We start from the raw sequence: 20,015 nt of genomic DNA, 5'->3' as shown, positions 1-20,015 counted from the left end.
ACAAGCAGGAAGAATTAATGGCACAAACATTTCTGACGTCTGCAGGAGTGCGGGCCTCACTTTCACTCCATAAAAAAGATAAACCTATGCACTTAAAGGAGAGTCGGTTGAATCAAAGATGGAGGGAAAAAGCGAGCAAACGAGTAAAAGTGTGAGGAGGGCAGGGGTGGGTGGGTGGGTGCGGTGGGAGAGTTCCTCTCATCAAATTAAATCTCCATTACCGTCAAAGACACACTCAGATTCCAGCCAGCCAATCAGCCAATCTAAGACAAATGATTTTGTTGAGCTTTCCTGCCACACTGGGCGTGGGAACAGCACAGATTCTCATAAAAAAAGGCAGCCTGTAAATTATTTCCCTCCTTCTTCAAAGACCTGAACAACAAAAAAGGTTTGTGTTTATGTGTGGTGTTCCTGTGTTGTTGTCTCTGAGCCTGTCAGTCTCGGTTGGTCTACTACTGCGAGCATAAACAATATTCGGGATCTACAGCTGTCTGCTCACGTGCGACAGTCTGAGAGACAAAATACAAAAGGATGTCATCTTTCATTCTCATAGATAAATAAAACTTTTCAAGGGTCATTTAAACCAGGGGGGTATGCATTACGCTTTTCTTGAGGCAGGGTTTTGATCAAAGCCATTTAGAGAACCTCTTTCCTCTCTTTCCCCCCCACGCGTCACCCTCCCACACTCCAACCCCCAAACCATGTCTGCCTTGCTGCTGCTAATCATTGGTGGTCTCCTGACTGCCAACAGTAATTGATTAGGGAGAGGCGTACTGGCTGGTGAGGGGGGGAATGGAGGGGAAAGTTCAGCTCAGAAGTTCTCAAGGTCACTGCCCTCTTCTTCCCCCCTCCTCTGAACTCCTTTTCTCATGCTATTAGGTATCAGCCGCAAGGGAAACTGCAAATATTTGGCACACTTGGTACAACTTCCAAGAGGTTTGGTGGTGGCGAGCACAAACAGGAAGGTCTGTGTAAGCAAAATGGACGCATCTACTGAAGAGGAACTCGGTGGTGAAAAGGTTGGATTCGAGATGTGTTGATTCAGGAACTAAACATCCTCAGTTTGAATATGCTTATTTTTGTAGACCCCCCTCGCTGCTGCGTGCTGCCGCCTTGTTTGGCCCCCTGTGGCTCCTCAACATTCTTGACAATATAAAGAGGTTAGTGGATGTTATTCTGAAGTAGTAATTCCCTCCATTCCTCCTGATTTCACAGGACGAGGTGACATTCCTTGCCTCTGGAAAGTGACTCACGCTCCTGCCTTGTTTAGCAAATGCAATTACAGCCTGGTTGAAGCATTCTCCTCTTCTGTGATTCAGAGCGAAGAAAAAGCCTCTTTTTCTTCTCTCTTTTTTTGTCAGGGTGTGTGTGCCTGTGTGAGTTCTCCCTATGACCAAACAGGGTCATGTTCACCACAGAACCCACCGCTGACTATGGACGCAGAGTCTTGATGCCTATGGAAACATGACTGTCACAGGAAATGTTCAACATGTTTCACAGTGCTGCAGCTGAGCGAGAGGTGAGGGTGTTTTAGAGAGGAGCCCTCCCAGAGCCGAGGGCTGGTGTTGATGTTGGCCGCACAGCCGTCTCTGGGCTGTCCAGAGTTTACCACTCTCTGGTTGTGAGACCAGTAAAAACACTCTCGGAGCATGCTCAGATACTCACAGACCTATGTCTGGACATGTAGACTAACACACAGGCTGCAGTGAGGTCCATTGATGTAAGTTTGTAAATGCAAGCAGAAAGTCAAACAAACCCAAGAGGCTCAGTTAAAGAAAAAATAATTAGAATAGTTTAGAATTTATTTCATCACTCAGATACTGGAGACTGCTGGGTTTCCATGCTTGTCTCAGCCATCGCGCCTACAAATTGCCCCAGGCTACAGCAGCTGTGAGGCATTTATCTTTGTCTGCTCCGTCACCTACACTGTCTCTCAGCATTTATCATAAGGAATTCATTTTTCAGAAGTCTGCCGGTAAGGTTGCAGACTTTCAGCTAATTTCAAACATAACCCTCATAAAGGAGATGGAGCATTAATCCTACGTATATCTTTTCGTTCCCCTACTGCTTATGTATGTTCAAACAACATGTAAAAAGGATTATGACAAAACTTGATATTCTTGCAAATACCAGATCAAGATATCATGAAAGCCTGCCTCACTAGACTGCGAATGAAAAGCACTTGTGTGGTTTAACTTTATCCAGACTTGCGAATACCAGTGGAGGTCTTTCTAAGAAGTAGTGGTTTCTGTTTTATGTCCTGTCAGTGGTGTGTATTTGCTCTCTACTGCCACCCTTTGTTGGGCTTCAAGTATTGACAGGGATTATGTCACAGACCTAAATTCCTCCGTTTAGTGCTGCACAGTGTTTTGATTTTTTTTTTTTAAAAAAAGCAAAAAAAGAACTTGTTTTCAGCACTTCTCAATCAAAGTATTGACATTTATTGTATATTTTTTGAATGGTTAAACCTCAAAAAAGCTTGTAGTGGTTTTAAAACGGATTGCAGGTTTCCCTTTTCTAATCCCTCCTTTACCTCTCCTCAAGTCCTTTAGCTCTCAGCTTGCATCTTGGCCTTTTAGCTTTGCCATCATACTAAAATCTGAGCTAAACCAAACTCATAGTTTCTGCCAGCAATGCTGAGGTCAGGTTGTTCGTTTCACATCACCTATTCTTCCAGTGAAAACCATCCTGTGGATCTCTGAGTGACATGGGTATAAAAGCACTTTTCACCCCACTACAAAGAGTCTTCAGCCTTTCACTAAGTCTGTCAATAGTCAGCTGGCCTCCCACTGAAATCACCTCGAGGCGTTGTAATATGTGCCTAGCAACAAAGTCTCTCTGGAACTTTACTACCTGAAAAGCTCAGGGTGTTTAGAAAAATGCAGTGAACAACTTTTGTTTGTATCTGCTGCCAGTATGCAGAAATTACAGCACTGCATGCCAACAAATTGTTTAGCCTAATTTGAGAATAGTTACTGTGTCTGAGGTTAGCTTTTATTTGGGAAAAAATAGTCAATGTAGTTAAAAATCCAATTAAGGCAACCTTTCTGGCAGATTGTAATTAAAACAGAGTTTGCCATATGAATGTGGGCAATATAATGCACTGGCACTTCATTTTATGAGTGATGAAAGATATGCAGAGTAACTTTAAAACCTTAAGACATTAATCTGGATTTGTAGGCAGGTAAACATCTTGCCTTTTGAAAACTGGCTTGTTAATTTTCCAAAGGAGAAGTACACGCTGATGGGGGTAGAAACGGAAGACACTGAGGCAAGAAATGGCATAGTTAAAGAAGCAACAGTAGCAGCTCGCTGTCACTCCAAAGAGAGTGTGCAAGATGAGAGGTGGATACTGGTGAGAAATAATCGTTCCCATCACTCCACTGTCACTTCATGGGCGTGAGAAAAAAGCTTGGATATCATCTTTTCATACAAGACTTCAATGTGGGTGGTGCAGTGAAATGGTTTAAAGCCGATGCTGGATGGTTTATCAAGTAGCAGAGAACAGGACCGGGCCTGTGGAATGAAGGAAATGTCATTTGATGCCATAGGGGTTGTATGAGCATCTGCCAGCCCATATTCTCACCTGATTCCAAACACGTTGTAAGTCCCCGACAGATGACCCCCAGAGAAATTAAACACCGACTTGTATTAAAATAACACAATGTCCTGGCACATGCACGGTCATGCATGGGCAAAACTGCACACATACGCTGTGCATTCCTACAAATGCATTGCTGCTTTTGTTTTTGGCACTTTATCCTTTCTTGTCACTATCTATATATGTTTTACAGGGTGCTGCTGTCTTGTTAGAGCCTTTTGAAACCAGAGTGCATCTGCAATGATGCTGCTTATCATATCAAAGCATGTTGATTAATGCTAGCATTCATTTCAAGTGTTCACCTGACCTGAAGAGCATGAATTGGGCTGTTTTTTTTACTCCCCTCCTAAGCAACGAATGCAACAGCTTTGTGTTTGTGTTGTGCGCAGATGCTGTGGCTTGCACAATCACAGAGCAATATTTTATCCCAGAGGACTGGATGGTTGTTTATCTTCCTCTCAGTCTGCAGAGGTTTACCTGATTCAATTGAAAAATGGCGTGTTTAGCAGTATAGTCGGTGTACAGTTGGACAGCCCGTGCTATGGAAAGTGCAACTGGAGAGACACAGCGGCCTCGTAGGCGCCAGTGGAGGAAGAGCGCTCAACGTTTTTCACGCAGGCTGCTCTGCTGCTCGTGTTTGTGCGGTGAGAAGGATCCTCTGCAGGAGCAGGAAAAGGAGATTAACGGAGGCCCTCTGCATCCACACTTGGATCAACTGGGATCAGGTGAGAAGGAGGCTATCCAGATTACAGTGGAGGATCTGGGGATAGTTAACACCGGCTTCAGCCTGTTTGATGAGGACCCCTTGATCCCGAGGAACAGCGTGGCCCGCTCAGCCAGCTCTGTGTTGGCCTGCACAAGGGCTCTGAAAAAGAAACGGTTGAAGCCTCTGTCCTCACTGCCTATACAGCCCCAGGCAGAAGCAGCACTGACTCCTAGCAATGGAGAGGATGATGAACAAGAAGAGGAAGACCTGTTGCTGTATGAGAGCGGCACTGATAGCACGCCTGCTTCTGGAAGCCTCCTGACACCACCTGTCATCAATCTGATCCCACCCACTCCCTCTGATGTGGTGGATGATTATCAGTTCTTTGAAATAAACTCAGAGGAAAGTGTGGCACAAACATCTGAGAGTGACGGAAGCTTTGCTGCTGATGACCAGGAGAGCTATGAGGACAAAACGGAGAGTGTGGAGGCAGAAGAGTCAAAGGAGGGATGCATCCTGGCTGAGGGGAAGGACAATGGTGATAGTGAAGCTGAGCCTGAAGAAGGCCAAAGTGATGGAGTTGGGGAACAAAGTCAGGCTGTACCAGTTGAAAAGGGGGATACAAAGAAAACAAATTCTGGGTTCTTCTGTAGCAGCTACCAGGTGGCTCCACTGCCTGAGAACCCTCAGAAAAGTGAGTCTGACTGTTTTGTTGGAGTGCACACTTCTCGAAAATGCAGTTTGCTTTCTTACCAGGAAATAGTTAAATGAGGAGATTAACATCAGACGCGTTAACCTTGATAAGCAAAAACACTGTAAGCAGCTGAGCTAGATTTGTCATATATGCCTTAAAATAACTCCAAAGCTGAACTGAAGATTAAAAGATGACCAAAATCTAGATATTTTTTAGATTTATTGTTGTCTCACTAAAGACAAGTCTCACTAAAAGGTAGTTAGGGAAAACAGGCCTTTTTCACTGGAAACATTTTTTACATCTATATAGTAGGAAAAGCAGAGATGTAAATAAGTAAATTAATATTAATATAAATTCCATCTCAGCTGCCTCATATGAAGCTTCTGTGTCTCCTCTGTTTTATTTCAAAGATAGACTTATTGTCACTCTTTCATACAAATTACTGCTTTGGTTTCTTCTTCTGTCATGGGAAGCTGCAACACTGGAATAAATCTCTTTTCATTTACTGAGCACAACCTGGGTGAGTTTTGTTGAAGTATGTGTATTCAAACCTTTCTGTTTGCCTTTAGGAAAACTGTAGGTGAGAGTAAATGTCACCAGATGATGATTTGCTTCATCCAGCTGTTGAGCTCATGTGTTCCCTCTTCGTTTTGATCTCGGTTCACTCATTCAGATGAAATTGCAGTCATTATGTGACATGGCTACAGTACCTCCAGCGCCTCCTTTGGGAGTTGCAGAAGTTCCCCTTTGTTGGAATCCCTTTTTAGCCATTGTGTGTGTATTCCCCATGTGTGGCTGGTCAGGCAGTTCCCAGGTTTTGGGTTCCTGTGACTCAGCATGCTCTCCTCCCTTGGTCGTCTCTGAAAGAGCTTACTTTCTTTTCAAACCAGAGCAGGACAATAATACTGGAAACGATAAGCATCACTTTTGCCTATCCATTACATAAATGTGCTGAAAAGTTCTGACTCTACAGCTTTGCTTTGTCATTAACCTTGTGTGCGTCTGTGTGTGGCTAGTTGTCAAACGCTGTCACGCACAAAACCTGGAATGCTTAGTGCCTCTGCATGCAAGGATGCAATCTGTTTGTCTGTGCTAAACACTGAAGGGTGAGAGAACCTACTAATGTTTTGATGTGTCCTGACTGAGCCAACTCAGAGTGATGGTCATCTCTCCATTAGTGGTGATTTCACCCTTTAAGGCAACATCAGGCCGAGTGCTTCAGTCGGCCCAACATTTCTTGTCGTTTGTTTTGATTGGGATTTTTTTTTTCAGGGCTGTGGTAGGGGAGGCGTACCGCTACCCTCCACTACCATTCTCAGACAGCTCTCCATCTTGTGCCCATTCTCCCATGCATGGTGAAAAGGAGTCATGGACTGGAAGTGATTTTCTCAGGATTTCAAAGACATACTGTTATGTCTGAGGTCAGCTAGAGAAGAGGCTGCTCCTACGTGTCTTCACATTAAGCCAGGAGTCATCGCTTTTCTCAGTTGGCTGTTCTTGTCAGGACAGTTGTGTTTTGCATGGAGTGTGTTCTGAATTTGCTTAGCTGCAGGCCAGACTTATGATCCTCCACAGAGTGACTCACAGACCAACCAGGTGATGAAGAGAGTGCCAGCTCGCTGCCCCCCTCCTCGTACTCCACTGTCTCTCCAGGACCCAGACAGGATTCCACTGCTGACACACATAAACCAATTACACTGTGTTATCCGATTTTGGCTCCATCAAAACCCCCATCCACGTCAAACCAGCCTTTCAGAAACAGGCCCCTGAAATGAAAAACATGCGTTTAAGAAATTAGCCTAAATTTTTGTTGGGTAAACTATTTCAAAAGACTACTGTTTGTTAAATGTTAAAGGGGGTCCTGATCCTTCAGAGTTAAAGTAGCCACAATCGCATCACTGCCTTGTGTTGCCTCAAAAAGCCAGGGCCTAGCATGGATGTCATATTCTCAGCCTCATTCGTCTTGCTTGTTATGATAGCAGAAAATAAAGATATCTGCTCGCTGACCAAGTGACATTTGGAAAATGCAAGAATATGTGCTTTCTGTGGGAAAGAACTTGGGCTGTCAAAGAGGCATGCCATCAACCAGACAGACTTTACTGTGCCTGACTGGTTGCCCAGCAACTCTATCTAGCTGCATCCAGTATCAGCACCAGCTAATGCACTGCAAACAGACCTGGTGACCAGAAAAAGTCTGAGAAGGTCTGAACTCATAAGAACAGACCAGCTTAGAAGGGTGAAGAGTTTGCTTCCCATACTAACACACATCTAACTAGAATGAACTCTTTAGCACTTATTGATTTATTTGATCTCTTCCTATGCAGATGACCCAAGCAGCAGAGATCTGAACTGGTCCGACATGCTGAAGGCTGAACTTTGCATGCTTCCTCATGCTGCCACGATGGACGCACCTGCACACCACAGGGTATGGGTGTCACCAAGAGCTTTCATCACGATCTCGTCATACTGTATAACCTGTACATCGAATGTTCGAACCATGAGCCACACTCTTGCACCTTTAATGTATTTAAAGGTTATCCACAGACTGTCAACACACATTCAGATCTGATTTAGACTGTGGCTTTGTATTACAACTCTTGAAGTCGAGAATGCTTCTTGCCTGGAAATTGATTAGACAGGACTGCTTTTTTAGCTGAAATCTGTTTTACGTGACAGCGGCCAATAACCCGCTCGTGCAGTCTTGGGGACTCACTGACTAGGAGCGCCACTTTCCATGGTTTAACCCAGACCACAGACCAACTCAAGGAAGAGGAGGGGCGGACTCGACAGCGACGCATAACTGTTGGTGAGCATGTATTATATTTTTGCACAAGCATGTTCTACATAACACTGCTGTTCCAATTAATCTATACTTCAACCTTACAAGTATCTGCTTTTCTTCCTGCTTTTTATTGCAGCATCATATATGCCTGATTCTAAGGATCAGAATGGAAACTTCCCCGAGAAGGTATTGTAAATCATCAAAGCAGGGCCTTCAGGGTGGCATCAGCACACAGCCCAGAGCTGCCGCAATTATAGAATATGCTCTGTTTATATTTCCCAGCTCCCTTGATCTGTCAAAGCAATGACTCTGCAAATAGTCTCAGGATTTTAGACTTTGTGTCCAGGATTTGCCAAACAAGATTGCTCGTATCCTTAGTGATCCATGTGTTGGCTGAAACAAAAAAAACGCAAAGAAAAAAAATGTATAAAGGCAAACTGCTCTCAGGTCCGACACTTATCATCGTCATGCATCATCACCGGCTTTGTTTTCCTCTCCATCAATCACAGATGAGTCATTCAGGTAGTAATGCAGTGAGTATTTTAAGCAGACACACCCCACACTAGAGTCCCACAAAACAGCTGAAATTGAGCATTATATATGTGGTTTTGGAGTGTTATGATCTAAGATGTTTTTCTTCTGAAGGCCCCTCTGTCTTACAACATAATGACAAAATCTCTAAGACAAGACAGACCTCTGACATCAGTTTACCTAATCACTCTACAATCACCTTGTAAAGCTTCTGCTGGCAGGAGGGAACATTGTAGTTTTCTTCCCAGGGACACCATAAACACAGAATCTGTGACTAAGGCCACAATTACAAAGAAATCTGTGTTTAGGTTCTACACTAAAGTAAACATGTCTTTGTCTTTTATAAACATTTGTTTACAGTTAAACATACAAACATGCTGATTTGCTGTGATATGTCCAAACATATATATCCAAAAAGGTCATACTTACTTCCAATAAACCGGTGACACAGACAATGTCTGGAATTTAATCATGTTTTGTCTTGACTACGCTGGTTTTTGCATGCAGGAGTTTGAGTCAGAGTCCTCGTTGTGCGTCATGTCACGCTTTCTTTGCCGTTCCCAACACTTGCTGACATTTAAGTTTTGGAAAAATAAATAAAAAAATAGACATTTGTGGTAGTTACACAACAAACCCGAAAAGTTCCAAAGTTGTATTGTCTTCTAAAAATGTCATTATTTTTAGGCCGAAGGGTACGGTCTCAATTTAGGCAAAGTTAATACACACACAAAACAAGGGTCCAAGGTACAACTACAATGCAACAAAAGTGGTAATTGCTTGAACAAGATAAAAAATCTTGTAAACACCACATTTCTTAGTTCTGGAAACCTGGGTTTAGTCTAATGCAACATGGCTCCACATGGCAAGCACCTGTATGAAGTAGAAAAAAAAACAGACTGTGAGACTTCACTGGTACAAAAGCATCAGCCGGCTACTGAACATGAGCTGAAATACAGCTGCAGCAGTAGTTAGGAGGTATATGTAGAGCCATACTAGCACACATCAGACGCTTACATAACCTTGCAACATGCAAACAAGCCTGACGAAAACTAGCAACAACTTTGTTTGGTAAAATGAAACCAAATAGATGAGATATTTGACGTGGATCTGGCCAGGAACCACAGCAACAATTGCCAAGAGCCTACTGGAAAACATGAAGGTGGGCGTCTGCTGATATGGAGCTGCATTATGCAAAATGTGTACGGGGGACGACAAAAATACTGAATGAGAGGATTCTTAGTCTCAAGAGGCTGAAACAGGAATAAATAAAACATGCTGCAGTAATCACATAAGAGCCTCTAAGAAAACAAAAATGTACCAAGTATGACCTATGACCCTTACTTTGGATCCAAGAGAAAAACATTGGAAGATTTTAAAATGTAAGCTTGGGCAATAAACACCCTCCAGCAAATAACTGCTAAAAAGAAATATGAGGAAAAATAGCAGAATGCCTCTCTTGAGATTTGTGCAACACTGGTATAATTCATACCCGGGAGGATCTAACCTGGCAGGAGAAATTAAAGTGGATATTCAAAATATTGAAAAATGAGAGAAATTTCACGAAGCAAGTTTGTAATGACTTTTGTTGCATTGAGATTTTACTTTTGGCCCTGTAAATTGAATCTTTGCCTGTCTCACATGTTTGTTTTTGATTATGCAGGTAATCAAAGATTCAACACTTGAAATTAAAAACAACAGAATTATCATGAGGTGATACAAGTTTGAATCGTTCATTTTACTAATACTGCACAGGGGTGAACTTATAGATGCTGCTGGATAGAACTGAATCTCATAATTTAGAACAGTGTTGTATAGCGTATGTTGCTTGTGTGTATCCCATAATGATATAGGAGATCATTGTAGTGTGATTTTTAGTATTTTTTTTTCACGTGGTGCTCCATTCTCATGTAGAAAGTTGATACAAGCAGCAGGTATGTGGCCTCTCCTTCTCCTCAGGACGGAAAAGGGCAAGAGGCCAAATCTCTAAAGGAGCTGAACACAGAAGAAGTCTGCCAGTGGTTTACCAGTATTGGACTGCAAAAATGTCTCCCCTTCATCAAAGGTAAAACACATTTTCAAATTCTTCTGATCGTCTCCTCTCCAAGCCATATGGCCCAAAAGCCAAGGCATGCTCTGCCAGTTCCATTTATCTTTACTGCAGATCAAATACACCGATTCTTAATGAATGTCAATGAGCTAAAATGAAAAGAAGACAAGGAGAGGAGCAGATCAAACCTGACACCATAACTGCATTAATTATATTTAACCTGCAACATGTCAAAGCAAAGAAAAAGCCTAACCCTACAATTTTGGTTTGGTTTTGGCTTTGATTTAAAATATTCAATATTTGTGTTATGACCCGGTCCTTTTTAATCAGTTCTATTTAGGCTTTTGTTCACTGTTCATCAATTTTATTTTCCACATTTTCCACTTTAAAAGAAAAAGCTTGACTCATCATTAGCTGCCCTGTTTCTGATTGTCTGGTCTTGTTCAAATGTTTGTCATAAAGTACTTCTCTGAAATTTCTTGAAGTGAGTAGAACTGAATGCTTGTCTTCCAGAAGCGAAACTGTGTGGAGCAGACATAGCCTCAGTGGACGTGAGCACTCTGGACATCCTCCAGATCAGCACACTGGCAGACAGGGAGCAGCTGCTGTCAGCCATCTATAATGAGCTTCACCCCCCGAGCACCACCACTCAGAGAATCGACTCTTTGCTCGGTACACCTTTACAACTAGAACATGGCAACATCGACCCTCTGAACCCCAAGCACCTTCTGGGAGTTTTTTGCTCATCTCATCTTTTTACTTGCTGTTGGCTCATTTTGTCACTGCGCCTCTATGGAAACATCACGACAACGGCTAGAGAAAGAGAGAAGTCAGAAATGTGCTTTGTGCTGTATGTCATAATTATAATGGCACCAATTATGTGAAAGAAAGAAAGAAAGAAAGAAAACAATTTGATTTAGATTGGTTCAATTGTTAAATCTGTCATGTGTAAACACAGCCTGCAGTTCAACCCAGCCAAATGAAAGGTTCCTGAATTTTTGTTGCACATTCACTGGTTCACAGTAGAGTCACTAATGATTTTACAGTTACACTGATGAGCATCAAATTAGCACATTTTTACAGTATTTGGATATTACAAACCATTTATTTTAAATGAGACATGCAGAATAAAGTGATTTTTAACTTCAGATTTGGTTAATTTTCCTGACATAATGGCCTGTCACAGATGAGTAGTTGAAGGACTGTTGGAAAGCTGAGCATCTGTCTGAAATCTGAGAAATGCCTTTTACATCTGCCAGCAGGTTTTGAAAGGTTGAACTAGATAATTGCAATTGTACAATGTGAATGACATGTTTACTGATATTTCCTTCTGAATATGCACAGAATCCTTAGGGCCAAATAATGTGGAGACATTCACATCAGTTCAGGGGTCAATGAGCAAATCCAAGTCCTCTCCTCATGTGAGCTGCCTGAGTATGAATCGACGTTCCCTCAGGTAAACCTGTTTATACAAAGTAATCAATCGGAAGAAAAGTATTTTTAAAAATCTCTTGGCCTTTTTCCACTACAGAAACAACAATACGGCACAGAGAAATTCACATCTGATAGAGATTACTATTAATGGTGAGTAGCTGAAAAGGAAACTATGTAGATGTGGATGTGAATATCGCATATCCAATTTATGATGACAGGGTGGGTGTTGGTTTTTATATTGATAATGGCTACTCAGAGTAAATCAGGCATCTACTGTGCATCACTTGTGATTGTTGTATCAATGTTGTGTTGCAGCATCGGAGCGAATAGTTCATCTTAGAACGCCAAAGGAAACGACGGTTGGAAAAATCATGGAGTCCTGTGTAAAAATGCTGGGAGTGACAGAAGATAAGAGCCTGTTCACAATGAAAGAAAAGCAAGGTGACCAGTGCATTATGCACACCTCACCATGTAGTTCTCATAAAAATACAGACATGCTGTATATATACAAACTGTACACATGCTGTGATTTAAGGTTCACCTGAAGAGCTCTCACTAGATCAGCAGATCGGGACTTTGCTGACATCATCATCGTCGGAGAACAGACAGCTGGAGTTGTACTTGTGTAAAACGGTAGATTTCTGAGATATACCAATTTCAGACGGTCACACTGCATGCCAGATACCAACACAGACAACAAAGACGCTTTCTGTATGATTTTGCATCACAGGACAAACCAGCAGGTTCAGCCGCCCAAAATAGTGCAGAAGTAAATAGTTCCAGCGAAAATGGCAGCAGCAACAACAAAAACATCCAGCCAGCTAAAGAAGAAAGAATCAGGGAACTAAACCAACAGGTTGACTCGCTCCAGAATGTCATCCTTCAGGTCCATATCCCTGTTCAACAATATGCAACAAACTAATATTTGTACTACAACTCAAAACACTGTACTAATTTACCAATGACCTTTTTGTCCTGGTAAAGATCCAGGAGCTCCACCACGGCCTGGTTGCTTTTTGCTCCGAGTTAAAGAACATGGAAGGAGATGTGAAGGTGGACAAACTTGGGTCTGCTGAGCTGAAGCAGAAGCTGGAGCTGGTTCACAGCCAACTGAACGACAAAAAGCAGAACCTGCAGACCCTCAGAGACAACATTAACAACTTCACTGCTCACAAGAAGAAGTACGTGGACTGTCTCTGTTACTTAGTAGCTTGTTCAACAATGTATTAAAACTTGTTTCCACCCACCAAAGGCGCTCAAACTGGAGACTCCACTCCTTCATGTGTTCGTACTGTGAAAAAGTAATGAGTAAAGATGGTAAAACAAACCATCTGCAAAGCTTATTCAACTGAAGTTTACATAAAATCTTTACCACAGTTTAAAACTTTCACATGTCATTATAAATGCTGTTTGTGTATGTCAAGGCTTGGATCATATTGTTCTGAGAGATGCAATCAGTTATTGAATATAAATTGTCTAGCAGTTTTTGGAAAGCAGTGTGAACTAATACTATAATTTTTTCATTACTTCAAAATCAAACACTGAAATTATGCTAAAACATGGACACAGCCACAAAATTTTGGTTCTACAAATACAAATTTCTCCTTAAATTATATACTTTCAGTGCAATAAAATTGCATTTTACATATTTAGCATTTTCAGTTTCCAGTCAAATACAGATACTCAGTACTGGCAATAACTACAGGTGTACTGTGTCCTGCTGTTTTTACTCAAAGACCACAGGGAGGACTTCGCTCTTGGAATGCAAGAGGAGCACTTACTCAAAATGTTCATCCTCCCTTCCCAGTGTAGTTAAAAAGACAACAAAAGTTTCATGATCCATAAGTTACCATAAAAAAAAACAAAACAAATATTGGTTAGGCAACAATGTGTGCAGTACCATGAGAAAACTCAGAATTATAAAACTTGCAGACTTTAGAGATGTTAGCAAAATGTATTCAAATAACTCCTGACAATTTAACAGGAATTTAATTACATTTATTTTTATGTAATGTGGGCTGATTATAGTAAACATAATATGTGGCTTTTTCTGAAATGTGGTTTCTTGTCATCCAGACAGCTGGAGGTTCGTCTCTTGGAAAAGATGAAGCTGAACTGCCAGGTGTTCAAGGAGGAAATTTCCATTGTACATCTGAACCGACAGGCGGCTCACCTTCAAAACGTCTTACAAGAAAGCTATGTTAAGGTACTATTGATTAAACTAACGCTGTTCACTGATTATTTGCGACACTGCAGAATTTGACTGGTGCGTTTAAAGCCTGGAGCTGAGTCAGTGGAGCTTTATTAACAGCATGTGAACACAGTTATGCCAATATGTGGGAAAAGCTGCATGGTCTGAGTCAGACAATGTTTTGATTGCTAAAAATAAACAATGACATGCCGATATTAGTACCAAAACAAACCTAGATATTGGGAGAGGCATGTGCGGTATGGGCTAATAAAATGCTACTTCTATGGAAGAAAGAACAGAGTCAAATTTGGTGATTTTTAGGGGAAACAGTGCCAAAGCAAATGCTTTCCTCCATCTGTCTTTAGCCATATCAGAACAAGTCATGGAACTGGCCTTTTCCTTGCTAATGAAAGCCATATTGTGATAATCAGAGACCTAGAGGATAAATTAATCTGCAGAACATGTGTTTGAACATAGATTAGTTCAGTTAAATGTCCAGCTGAATGAACACACACTAGGAAAGGAGGTCACAGCTTCTGGAGGTGGCAGGACCATACATGACGCCATTATGATCTATTAACTTTGATACTCTGATTGACAGCACAATGCTCTATTCAGGCTACTCTGTTTCCCTAAGCTGCGCATTTATTCCCGTTGTGAGAGAATGAAGTCTATTGGATGAACATGCACTTCTTTTTCAGAGAAAATGATGTTTAGCGCTGACATTCGAGAGCCTGTGACCATACCAACAATGGAATGTGTGTGACAAAAGCCACTGGGAGAGTGCAATGGAGAATTGGGCCAGCATGTGTAAAACTATCTGCATCTATCCCCAGAGGAGCCAACTTCTTTTTTAATGTGGCTCTTTTATCCCGTTGGAGAAGCCCTAACGAGGTGCCATGAAAGGACACACGCGGCTTCAGCTTTGAAAGGTGCCCCGTGTCACGTTGCCACCCCGGGGCCACGCTTTTTTAGGTGCTGAGTTTGTGGGAAAAGCAGCAGCACTAATGTTTATCATATGACCTAATCAGAGTTAACACACAGGTCAGAGCTGAGGAGCAGCCTGGGAACTGATAGAGCTGCTGTTCAAATAAGGAACAGACCGCCTTGTGTTTGGTCTTGTAGGCTGCCCCGCATTACAGACAATAAGGAAATATTTCATCATTGCCAGTCTAATCTCCAGGATCTATTGCAACTGAAGAGCATCAATAAAGCTGGCGAGAGGGAAGGCAAAAGAGAAACAGAGGCACACAGAAAGCGAAGGGAGGAGGGGAAGGACAACAAATGGCGGAAATGACTTTAACTAAGCAGTTTAGCTTGGACAACTCAAAAACTTCAGACAGACTATTAAAGAAGGGAAATTGGGAGAATTATTGACTCTTTAGTCTCATGTGCTCCCTGAGGATGGATTGAGTTTTGAGGGAAAAAAAATCTGCCACCTCTTTCTCATGACATGTTCCTGAGTTTTGGAAACAGATAGGGTGTCTCTCAGTTTTTACAGAGAAACACTCATGAATGGAGTTGCGGTTGATCGGTGTGGTCAGATTGTTTCCCATTTTTCTGTCCTCCATTTTCCTCCCCAAAAGATCTGTGGTGTTAGAGATGTCTGCTGCTGGAACAGCCACAGCGTCCACATTCAGAATGACAGAGCTGGATGTACATCTGCTAACACCCATCATTGCAAATGAAACACAGTCCCTTCTGCTTAACAGTGAAGTTGTGTGGCCTGTCAGAGAATCATTTCTCACAGTGGGTGAAACAAAGTTCTTTCATAGACCACGCTGTAGCTACGGAAATATACAATATATATTAATCTTTTCTCAGTATCAGGAAGAAAACAGAGTATTTCTCGGCTCAAGTGGCCTTTGTGATCTTGAGAAGCAGCATCCATTCATTATGTCTGGAGTGTATATGGGGTATGTGCCCCGTGTCTGGCCCAAGCAGGCAAGGATTTGATCAGATCTTGTGGATAAACAAGAAGAATATGAAGAGAAAATTCCTTGGGTTCTTGGCGTGTGTCCAATATTGAGCAAGCTAAAAGGGAAGACGATGCGTATTAGACTCTGCTCCTCAAGGGGCTCCGGCTGCGTTTCCGTGGATATATCCTGTCTGGCCCGCTTGTCTGGAGAAAGAGAAGCCTTAGCTTTGACCCCTGACCCCGGCAAGGCGGCATCTATTGCTGCAAGGCATTCACACGCCATGCAGGGGGAGAGGGGAGTATGCCAAGAGGCTGGATAAGGGAACATTGGAATTCAGTGGTTGGACTCACAAGTTATTTCTGATCCCTGCAAGCTACTTGTGGTGTGATCTCTTCCAAAGCTAATCATTACATCTTGGTGGTCTCCTGGCTTTGACGCAGCCTCAGCCTTTATCTCGTGGGCACTTCCATGTACTGGTATCTGTAATCTTTAAGACTCTGTTCTGAGAAGCAAAGATAATAAAGTTACAATTTTATCTTAAGTGAATGATAACTGAGTTAGTTTCAGGTTTCAGTGCCACAGTTTGGAAACCAATGCGGGTCTTAGAGGCAACCGACATAAATGAGGAGGAAGCTTGAAACCTGCATCCACACATTAAGAACATTTCTGTATTTTTCAGAGAAGAAGCTGTGGATGACATTTTAAGAATGTCCAACCAGGTAATTATTTATGAAAGAACCAAATTTGACAGACTATTAATAAGAATGGAGTATTTCTATATGTCTTCAAGCATGGCTAGAGGGGATCGACAAAGATTCTTTCACTTAATAACAAAAACTCTCTTTAATTCTTCTAAAAAATGACCTTGAGGAAAGAGTTCAGTTTCGATTTAGGTGAAAGGTAACTAATACCAGTCTTATCTCTGTTCTTGGCATGAAACTTACATGAATCCACCAGAAATTAATTAAAATATGAATCTGGGCATGTTTTTTTTTCTGTTTCTGCATTCAGGAGAAAGCTCAAAAAAAGACTTTGGCCATTGGTAGCCTGAGCCAGCTGGTGTCACCACAGTCTCCAGCCATGCTGCTGGTTGTACAGGAGAACCAGAGCCCTGATGGCCATTATGGCTTCACATGTCGCTACAGGGAAGAAGGCGGACTAGTGGTAGTCAAGGTGGACAATTCTCACCTCTGCGTGGATGACAGGTAACACAAGAACCCAAACAAAAAGCATGGAATCCAAGATTAATGACAATTATTTGTGTTCACAGATGCCCCGCACGCTTAGTGAAAGTGGTATTTAGTATCTTACTCATCTCACCCCTTCCTTTCATCAGTCTATTTTTCTATGTTTGGTAGCTATGGAGACCTATCAGATATTAGCCCCAAAACAAGCACCGCTGTAATGTAATACTTGGACTCAGAAGAGAGTGAAAAGGAGCAGATATAAAAGCGTCATATAATTAAGCAATTATGGCATTACAGCAAGTCCATACATACTAAGAAAACAGGACTCTCAAGCTCAAGAGGAGTCGCACACACGCACACAAACACATGTACATACTTATACAAAAATAGTGCCGTGGACACCCTCTCAGGAACAATCCTGCCAAGGAAAAAGTCTGCATGACAGTACAGAGACTGAACCACAGAAGCTGAAAAGAGTCTCTCAGGCTCGCTGTGTGTGTTCACTTATCAAAGCATCTGTTCCAGAGCTCCTTACACAGCTAATGAAAAAACACAAAGGGTTTTTACTTTACCGTCAGTTTTATCTGAGTGTTTATGAATAAAAACTAATGAAGGGATTTTTCCTTTTGAATGAGCTCTATGTAAAGGCAATGTTTTGATCTTTCATTCTCTGTGATTTGTGAATTGGTTGATAGTATTTGTTGCTTGTTAAATAAGCATTACTGGGGTTCCGCCTTTTACCTGCAGTGAATATGCTGCCGGGAGTTAAGAGAAAATTTTCCCTTCTGTTTTACAGTTGTAAGGTTTAAATACTTTAAATGATTTTTCTGTATTAATTCCATTACTTGAAATGTAATAATGCTTTAACCCACAAAGTTTATGTTGCATCAGGGGTTATAAAATTGCTCTCTTTGTCTTAATGTATTTGATGCATCTGTGACTGTGTGTGTGTAACTGACCTCACAGATTGGTGGAGGTGAACGGTGTACCAGTGGTCAACTCCACACAGGAAGAGCTGGCTGACCTCCTGCTGCAGGGACCCAGTGCTCAAATTGTTGTCCTTCGCCAGCCCCCATCCAACCTCACCTCCCCTCTGTTCCTGCAGCACACGGTCAGCCCTGATCCCGTGCAAACAGCCTGCCCAGAGGGAGATGCAGTCACCATGGAAACCCCTCCACAGCGTAAGGTGATGGCCATCTGATGATTACAAGGAAGAGAAAAAAAAAGACTGAGAGAATTGCGATGAGAAAAGTCTGCAGTCTTCTAGGTTTTTTACCTCCATATGTGGACATGTTTATTGTAGTGGTGAAATGTTTCTCACTGACTGTTGACAGTTGTCTTTCAGTTAGAAATGTCATGACTGTGTCTTACACCATATGTACATAACTTTATTCTTGGTAGGCAGTAATGTATAACAGATATTGTTTCAATGTTTGCACAGAGCAATGCCTTTAAAAAACAAATAACTCAAGAAAAGACTACATTCACTTTTGTCTATTTAGAATTCTCCGTGTTTTATATTATCTATTTTTTTGTCATGGGGAACCTGGAAAGTACAAACAAGATCCACAAAACCTCACAGAGTTTCACTCAACTGGATATGTGATAAGCATTTCCGTTTTTGTTTTTTTTTTAGCATCCAGCAGAGGAATAACAATGTAAGCCTGATGAGCACTCTGAATGCCTCATCTCTTCTAAAGCAGAGATAGAAGTGGATAAAATCTGAAAATATGTGACATAATGTAAAAACACGAGCTTTTGCATCCTGTCTGCAAGCTTTCTCTGCAGATCCGACACTAAGATGGTCTGGAACAGTGTTCAGGGCAGAGCGTTTCTTTAAAAATGAGTCACGTCTCCCCTTTGTAAGTTGCAATGTAATCCACTGTGCTGTAGGAATAAACCCTTGGGCCCGGAAATGCCTCATTTCTCAGCCTTGTTCTCCCTCGTTAAGAGGCAGTGGATCATGCGAGTCCGTCAGAAAAGACAGCACAAACACTACCAAACTCTGACCCAGACCCCTGAGGTCCAAAGAGCCTGAGAGGAAAAGTGATGAGACTAGTTTTGCTTGTCAGTTGATGAGAAAGGTCACAGGTCAGTCACCATCATACACCAGCAGTTTATGTCTTAATGGTTTTACAATCAAAGCCAAATGGGCGTCATATAATCCCGATGATGAGAGAGATGGCATTTTCTGGTTGCCAAACCGGCAGGGGAGGAGCATGATTTTGGCAAGCTGGCGATATGAAAGACTTAGTCACAGGCATGGGAAATCGAAGCTGACCAAGCCACAACATGTTCGTTTACCCAGTGACACAGATGTGCTATAATGACATACCTCAGGAAGAACAACAATACAGTGAGAAGTTATCCAAAACCACAAAACAATGCAATAGCAGGGTGGATACTCAAGAGATAAGGAGGGGAGACACACAGAGAGGAAGAGAAGGAGAGAAATCGACTATGATGATTACGGGCATTGTCAAAATAACCATGTAGCAGCGACTGAGGTCAGTCTGGTCTATTCTTCCACTCAGCACTGAGAGACGCTGAGAGAAATTCACAGCTCAGTAAAGCAAAGCCGCACAGAGACAGAAGGCAGAGGAGAGAATGTGTCATGGCTGCCTTCATGGAAATAAATTAACACTGGAGAAAATGAGACAAAATCCTATAAACACCACGGCTGGCAAGAGTAGAAAGACGCCATGGGATTCCCAGTGACCAACATGGCCCAGAACACACACTCACAGGCTTTGATACTCCAGCTATAAACCACGGCGAGTTGTCAATCTAAAAAGCAGAAGAAATCCATCTGGGTGAGTAATTGAAGTGACACCATGAAACCTTCAAAACTTCTCAGGAGGATGAACCACAGGACCTGATCCTCAACTGTACACTAGTCGGGAACATCTGCAGTGAGTTTGAA

At 42.1% G+C, this 20,015-nt stretch overlaps 1 protein-coding gene across 1 annotated transcript; it reads left to right on the top strand.

Moving 5' to 3' along the window:
* The first annotated feature begins 3,993 nt into the window (after positions 1 to 3,993).
* Positions 3,994 to 18,997, top strand: LOC110949292 (uncharacterized). Its single transcript, XM_051960366.1, has 15 exons — positions 3,994 to 5,001; positions 7,326 to 7,426; positions 7,678 to 7,807; positions 7,920 to 7,969; positions 10,271 to 10,376; positions 10,875 to 11,033; positions 11,706 to 11,817; positions 11,893 to 11,945; positions 12,111 to 12,236; positions 12,331 to 12,428; positions 12,526 to 12,681; positions 12,780 to 12,976; positions 13,872 to 14,001; positions 16,917 to 17,110; positions 18,059 to 18,997. The coding sequence occupies exons 1-15, from the start codon at positions 4,143 to 4,145 to the stop codon at positions 18,291 to 18,293; spliced, it is 2,706 nt and encodes a 901-aa protein (XP_051816326.1). The 5' UTR covers positions 3,994 to 4,142; the 3' UTR covers positions 18,294 to 18,997.
* The last annotated feature ends 1,018 nt before the right edge of the window (positions 18,998 to 20,015 follow it).

Source organism: Acanthochromis polyacanthus, chromosome 15 (assembly GCF_021347895.1).
Source record: "Acanthochromis polyacanthus isolate Apoly-LR-REF ecotype Palm Island chromosome 15, KAUST_Apoly_ChrSc, whole genome shotgun sequence".
NCBI lineage: Eukaryota > Metazoa > Chordata > Actinopteri > Pomacentridae > Acanthochromis > Acanthochromis polyacanthus.
This window is presented reverse-complemented; position numbering and strand designations above follow the sequence as displayed.